Below are 7,797 nucleotides of genomic sequence, written 5' to 3'. Positions count from 1 at the left end.
CGCTCAGGGCGTGAAGATATTAGGTCGGTGGCCCGCAATCTTTTGTTGCGATTTCCGAAGACACGAGATGTTCAGTTTAGTGCTTGTCAATACGTTGATCGACTTGTACACCGCTGCGTCAGATCTCTGATGACAACAAAGGCGTTCGACTTCTTGGCAACTCCTATTAAGGCAAGAATTATGGCGACGCGTTCTGCCTCGTACGTGACTTCGAGCTCGTCAATCGTTATATCTGCTGTCGAACATAGCAGTTTCTATTCGGAAGTATTGGCAGCTGGGCGACGATACGGCACGACATAATATCCTGATAGTCTGGCTTTAGCTTGTGGACGATATATGGTGATGACGATACAACAGCGATGGCCAGCTCGCAGCGTCGGCTACGATTATCTTGGAAGTTCTAATGTAGTTCTAGAGCTGGAAGCGTAGCCAGCTGGGTCGGATGGCTACAGTACTGCGCTCATCCAGATCGCTGCCGTCCTCAAGCTTTAAGAACTTGTGTGGATCTTTTATTTTAGCTTTCAGGCGTTTGTATCCAGCTGACTCTCTTCGTGGCTTTCGTAACTTATGCAAAAGCATGCGTCATCTTGCTGATTGCGATTACAGGATCGACGTCGCCGTTCATGACGTGTTGAAGAAGATCCTATACGTAGAGATCAGCCAGGGTTCCCACTATGAGCTGCTTGCTTGTATCCTGCGTGTGCATCTTCGTCTCGTCGACTACGAATTAACCCTATTGCTGCCGGAAATTTACTTAGATTTTGTTTGATAAATATCCCACAGTAAAATGTAAAACATGCATTTATGCTGGGTTTCACTCTGCACCCCGCAGCATATTATATCATATTGCATGGGTTTACCAAAAATTATTGCAGTTATTGTAATAAAACCAAGCAATATGCTTGGTTTTCCGCAAACCACGTGATTCGTTCAAAAGAAAATCCTCACACTTTGTTTGGATAAAAAGTGTAAAACCAAGCATATTGCAGGGTTTTAGTGGCAACGGCAGCAATAGGGTTAAACCACATCAAGTCTGGTGTCGGCCTGCATGAGCGATACCGATCCGCTGGAATCTGCGCTGTATTCAACGCCTTCAGCCTTGCTGACGACAGCAGATCACTGTGACCTCGAAATAATCTATACACCAGAGCGACGAACAGACTTCGAATACCTCACCAAATTCCAAGCTAAAGCCAAAATTGCAGCTTGCTCGAGCGATGTCAGTGACACAGCAGACTCACCGTCATCAACAAGATACTCTGCACTTGTTAGCTCAAGTTTTTTTGCCTACCATCCTGTGGGGCCGGGGGATGTTCGAAGTTTGAGCCGAACTTACAGAACAGATTTATGAAGACTCTCTTGTACATGTACATACTGCTCTAGATGATGCAAGAGAAGAGTTAGCAGTACCATGTGTACTTAGACATGTACTTCTCTTCGTGTTGGTCGATGATATACAACCAATGCCCATGATTGATAAAATTTCACGGACAGCCTAACTGCTGTGCCGTACGCTTCCTCGCATTAGAAAGTGCTGCTCATCCGCAGCTCAGACCTTAGTTGTCGCTCCTCTATTAAGACGTACAGCATTGTCAGGCTGAGGAGATGGTCCAAATTTATCTACTTAGCGAATCTGTAGCTACTAGTAGTTTATGCTCTCACGAAATACCTGAATATCGATACCGATCTTAGGATACGCATGGGTTTAACGCACGCCTAAAAGGAAACCACGGTTCTGATTATTACTCAAAACCCCTAAGAATTAGGAACTGGGTTCTGAGAAATTTTGTTCTTGGAGTTTTAAATGCGAAAGGACAAGAACCGCGACTTTTCAGCAACAGGTTCTCTTTCTTGAGCAGCTATTGGACGGTTGTTATTTGAAATGGTGAGATCAAGGGTTGAAGTTTCAAATTTTGGGCTCAGTAAAAAATGCGAAAAGACACGTGAGCTTAATATTTCGGTAATACTGGATCAAACTGAATCCGTCTGAAACCAATAGCTGCATTAATGGCGGTTATTGGCTCCTAACCGGCAAGTTCATTTCAGGCGTAGCTTACGGTTATTTTGAAATGACGTGTGTGCAGTGCATCGCTACATTATACTGGTACTTTAGGTGCTGAACAGCCTGACCGATCTTATTGCAGAGACCGGTGGGACCCCAGACTTCAGCTCGCGTATGCCAAAGTCCACCAACTCTGGCTATCTAAACAGACTCATTTTTGTAAGCCTGGTGACTCGTGGTCTTCATAAGACATCTGAGGGGGCTTTTCTATATTTTGTAGATATGTTGATGAACTCTGCTTTCTTAAAACTTCTGCACATCGAAGAATTATTTTGTCTTACAGTCCCACAGTTACGCAGCTTATGAACGACTTAATTTCAAATTAGGGTAGCTGTTCTTGGCGCGGATAGCCTGCCCACTGGAAGCAATAAGGTCAGCACAGCTAGCAGTGACTTACTAAAAAACAATTGTGAAAAAGGCCAACATTTCACTCTATTCTAGCAGCGATTCAAAACCGTATTTAAATTGAAAACGACTGCCCCCCATACAAGCTAATAGCTGCAAATGCAGCATTTTTATTATTTCTACTGCCCCCCACCCATCCATATTCTCAATAAAATCCGTACTATTTCTACTGTATTTTTTTATTCTAGATCCACCCCTGGCAGACATTAAAATGACCTATTTCAGGTATTTTTTTCTAAAAAATTGGATCGCAAATACCACACAATCATGACAATCACTTACTACAGTTCCACTAAAAAAAATGTAGTATATAAACCGTTATTCGTTTATTATGACCTAGTTTTATGTGGCCCACTAACACACCGAAAGTACTAGTAACAGCTAACAAAAAAGTAGGTTTATCATGGATATAATCGAATCAAAAAAATTCTTCAACTTCGAAATGGGTCAAGCGCCGTGTTATTGCTAAAAAATTTTAAATATTATTAATATGAACCGCCACTTCGTAAAGAGTCGCTCTCCAATCCACCTACGTACCAAGCACAGCACCTATTTTTTCTTCATGAGTCGTCCTGGAACAAGTTCTGGTCAACGTCCTGGCACGGGCGGTGGCCTTGCACCTGTCGGAGGATTGCCATCCGGTCGCCCTGGAACGGGTCAGGGTCTCAACCCCATCACTGGAGCACGTCCGGGAACGGGACAGCGTGGGATGCTCACCTCCGCTTCAGGTGGTCGGCCTCTAACCGGGAGACTAGGAACGGGGCAACAAGTACCCGCTACACCTGGTCAAACCGCCGGATACGGCATTAGTCTTAATACGGAGGTGAACGTCTCCGATAGACCCGTAACTCAACAAGGTATGATGGGGATGCGTGTCGGCAGTGCCGGACCGGGTCGACAGGTACAAGATGCGTCGTTCTTTAAGGGGAAACTCCACAGTAAGACCGCGGAGATCACGAGCGAGATCGAGAAGTTACAGCGAGAAGTTGAGCAGGACGCTAAGGATAAAGCGCAATGTGCTCAACTGGAACGAAAATACGAGAAAATGGCGCTCGAAGTGCGTGACTTGGAAGGCCAACTAGCCGACTATAACCTGGCTATGGACAAGATGCGCAGTGCCACCGACCCGGCCGAGATCCGTCAGGTGCAAGAGCAACTACATCAACGCAACGCCAAAGAAGCGGAAGACGTGGATCGGGTCTTCTTAATGCACAAAGAGCAAGAGAAAAGTGTGCGCAACATGGAGACGGAGATGACGGAAATCCACGGTAAACACCAGGACAAGATTAACCAGTTAGCTCCACAGAAACTGCAACGTTATAAGGAATTATTAGAGGAACACCATCAAAGTGAGGTGGAGATCGAAGCTCGATCCCAGGAGCTGGAACTGGTCATGCATGCTATCCATCAGAAAGAAGCCGAGCTGAGCTCCGACCGCTACCGGGACGAGTACGAAGCTCTGGAGCGTCAAGCCCGCCGGCTTCAGAAGGAGCGCGACGCGGCGGCTGAAGACGCCAAGACGGCGCAGATGGACCCAAATGAAGCTCGTGCTGTGCTTCTTGCTAAAGTGAAGGACGATAAGGCAAAGATGGAGGCTCTAGAGGGCGTATTGCAGTCCGCAGGTGCCGAGAAACAGGAGCTAGTTAAGGTGGTGGCAGACGTTCAGAGCGAACTGGACGAACGTGCCAGTGGGAGCGACCCAGCACACAAATACGAAGCCTTGTTCGCTAAAGACAAGGAGATGTCGACGTTTTTAGAACAATTTCCAGCAAAAAAAGAAGCCGAGATGCAAGCCCAACGTGCAACTCAAGGAGTGATTGTACAGTTGCTGGAACACATATCAGCCGGTATGGCCAAGGAGGATAAATTGCCCGGTACGAACGCTGCCAACCTCGAAGAAATGCGCGGCGACTTGACATTTAAAGAGCGACAACTCGAGTCGTCTGTCACGACGAAACAGCGCTTGACTATGGAGCTCCAGAAGCGTCAAGCTGAGCTCGATAAGGTCAATACATTGGACGCCAAGATTGCATTGGAACTCAGTAGTCTGTTGCAGAAGATGGACACTATGACGACCGACATGACGGAATTCGGGAAAATCGACGCGCTACAAGAAGTGCACGCACAGACTAAACAGCATTTATTGCGTTTAAAGAAGCAATACATTGGCCGTCGAGATGCCATGCGGCAACAGGTCACATCGCTGAGTACGCAACTGGAAAATCTGGTGCACGAGACGGCCCAGCAAGAGACAGCCAAGAACTTGGACGCTTTGGAGCAAAAGTTGCGTCATCACGAGCAGAACATTTTCCACTTGAAGGAATATATCGACTCCAAGTCCCGAGAAGTCGACTACGAGCACCTTAAGCAAGATTGTTTCCGCACTTTACAGGAACTTAACACGCTTCATGTTGCCCAGCAACAACGTCAACAGCAACTTCACCTTGGCATCGCAGGAGGTCTTTAAAACGAGGTTGACATGGATATCTTAATGTAATACACTTGCTCTCACTTGATTGTTGCCTGTTATTGCTGTGCGAGTTGGTGGTATTGCGTCTGCTGAAAGGCAAGACTTTGGTGGCGACTGTAGCTGAAGTAAACAACCACAGCTAGCAGCAGCCACAAGAGGATGAGTAGGACACTCATGCCGTCCATTTGGGCGAATAGAAACCAGTTAAAGAAGATCGCCACACAAGGAGCGAACGGCACGAAAGGTGCTCGAAATGTTGACTCTTCCTTCTCTTCGTCGAGGTTGCTGCTGGACGGTTCAATCGTGTCTTCGTCGCTCTCACTGGCCACTGTAGAAAGGGGTCGATCTGTGTCTTTAGGTTCATCATCTTCCTCTCTAGCACCGTCTTCCTCGTCTTCTAAAGAGCGACTTCGGTGGCGACAACCAGGCTTGCAATTGTCCTGTTTCTTAGCAGTCAGAACGATCTCAACTGCCCCGTTTTGCTCTTTACTCTTTTCTTTTGCTGCAGCTGACGCCACAGTTTGTTTCTTTTCCGCGTCACTTAATGCAAACATGAGACCAATAGCGATCACCGTGAAGAGCGCGGCGACAAACGGGCCAACTGTGCGCATGTAGCTATCAAAAAGTGAGATATCAGATGTGGCAGAGAGCGGGACACTTGCAACGACACCTTTCTGCCAATGGAAAGCTGCGACGAGTGAAGACACGAGATATCCCGCAATCATGGCACCTTGAGACTGCTTTCCATCACTTCCCTCTGTTTTAGAACTGCCCGACACTCGAACCAACAGCAAAGATCCGTTAGTGAGGTTAAATGCGACCAAGATGCCGAGCGAGATGAAGTTCCAAAGCACATGGAAAGGGACGAAAATCGCGAGTAAAGTGACGACAGTGCCACATAATAGTGTCCCTCGGAAGAGATTTCCCTTGGAATCCACCTTGGAGAATACAGCCGGCAACAACCCGTCCTTTGCCATGGCGTATTGCACACGTGGTTGCGCCATAAAGCCGATGAACGACGTGATCGGCATAGTCAATACTTCTCCTGTTGCAACGAAAGAAGCTGCCCAATCCATCCCTACACTGGTGAAGGCATTGCCATACGACTCCTCTGCGTCGATCTCTGTATACTTTTGCATCCCCACAAGCGCAAACGTCGCTAAAATACTTAATGTGGCAGCTCCAATGATCGTCCCCACCACTGCGCGAGGGATGTTCCTCGCGGGATCTTTTGCCTCTCCCGCAAGGCAACAGACCTCGTCGTACCCAATGTAGCCATAAAAACTGGCACTAGCACCTAGCAACACCCCAGGCCAGCCAAAGGCAACTGTTTCTTTGCCATGCACTTCGACGACACTTTGGTCAGGTACAAAAGGGGAAATTTTGTCGACACTAAAATTTGCCAGTCCAAACACGATAATAAACATGACGACCGTGATTTTCGTCATTGTCACCACATTCACGACCAGTTTCCCGGCCTGCATGCCACAAAGGACAATCGCCGTGATACCGGTCATTAACAGCCCCGCATAGAGGTCGATTGTCGAGTCTTTGGGCTTCATCCAGTCGGGACCTTGCACGCCCAATTGAGAGTCCATCCATTGCGTTAGTTTGTCGCTCCAACTACGCGCTCCTCCGGCACTGGAGACGCCATACTCAAGTGTTAATAAGAAGCCGGCGATCAGGGCCGGGAGCTCTCCTAGAGCGTGGTAAGCATACGCATATGTGCTGCCGGCGCTGGGGATCAGACACGCGAGCTCCATGAAGCTTAGACCGCTCAATAGACAGCCGATACCAGCTAATAACCACGATAAAGTGGCGGCTGGACCCGCGTAACTGCTGGCGATGAGTCCGGCAGTGGCAAAGACGCCCGAGCCGACAGTGCCTCCAATGCCGATCATGATGAGGTCGAAAAGACCAAGCGTCCGCTCCATCTCCGGGGCATTATCGGATTCCTGCACGGAGTGAGAGGACGTCTCCACGTGCAGCGGCTTCCGCCAGAAGGCGAGACGAAGCGCATTCATATTGGGTTTGATAAATTTTGCTGTGTTCGGTTGAGAATTGGAATAAATGCGATTAAGTACGAAAACATTGTGAGCGATTAACAAAACTTCATGATGAAAGGGAAGTTTTTATTTGCATTAAATACAGTAAATTTTACACACACCGTAGATGAAAAAAAAAACATCCGCAGGCATCGTCGAAAATGCTGTCCTCGTTTATTTTTTTTCCACTTTGTCCGTACAATGACCACTAGTTTTCGTGCCCTGTCAGGAATGATATCATGTTCGTCACAAAAACAAATGTAATCTCTCACTTATCGGATGGTAGCCACAACCTGCAGTCCAAGCCTTTCGCTAGGGCTCACCATAGGAAGCATGGCGACTCCACCTGAAGCCACCTCGACATTTTGAAGACGGGACGCAGCCGAAGGCAGGACGCGGCTACTGCCGCTGTATCGAGGGATGATGCGAACGTGCGGATGATGTTTGAGATACGCTACGACACTATGGATGCTCGCTTTGACACCGTCGAAGTGACAGCGCCAAAACGTCGAAGAAGGTCAACGGAGCATGATCATCAGTGTTGGCAACGGACGAATTAACGATAGAGGCTACATGCGTTGGAATGTTGGAAATAAGTCGGTAAAAATGAAACCTACATCACAACGGGTTTATAATATTATTACGCGTTGTTTCGTAAGCGTATTTGAAGATCCTTTCGACCTGAGGAGACCTTGCACAGTACGGATTGTTATTCGCCCCAGCTTGGGGCCAGGATCATAGTCTTTAACTTTCCTGGCTGTTCAGGCATTGGGTTTGAGCCCATACAGTAATTTCTACAAGAGTCAAGTACTCTT

At 47.6% G+C, this 7,797-nt stretch overlaps 2 protein-coding genes across 2 annotated transcripts; one reads left to right on the top strand and one right to left on the bottom strand.

Annotated features, from left to right (window-relative positions):
- Nucleotides 1–2,957: 2,957 nt before the first annotated feature.
- Nucleotides 2,958–4,934, top strand: PITG_11472 (Intraflagellar Transport Protein 72/74; the record flags this gene model as incomplete). The annotated part of the gene is made up of 1 exon (XM_002901000.1): nt 2,958–4,934. One exon carries the CDS (start codon nt 2,958–2,960, stop codon nt 4,932–4,934), a length of 1,977 nt encoding a protein of 658 aa, XP_002901046.1.
- Nucleotides 4,935–5,505: 571 nt separating this feature from the next.
- Nucleotides 5,506–6,961, bottom strand: PITG_11471 (Amino Acid-Polyamine-Organocation (APC) Family; the record flags this gene model as incomplete). The annotated part of the gene is made up of 2 exons (XM_002900999.1): nt 5,506–5,552; nt 5,668–6,961. 2 exons carry the CDS (start codon nt 6,959–6,961, stop codon nt 5,506–5,508), a joined length of 1,341 nt encoding a protein of 446 aa, XP_002901045.1.
- Nucleotides 6,962–7,797: the final 836 nt, after the last annotated feature.

Source organism: Phytophthora infestans, genomic scaffold (assembly GCF_000142945.1).
Source record: "Phytophthora infestans T30-4 supercont1.23 genomic scaffold, whole genome shotgun sequence".
NCBI lineage: Eukaryota > Oomycota > Peronosporomycetes > Peronosporales > Peronosporaceae > Phytophthora > Phytophthora infestans.
The sequence above is the reverse complement of the archived record's forward strand: the minus strand, read 5'-3'. Positions and strand labels throughout refer to the sequence as shown.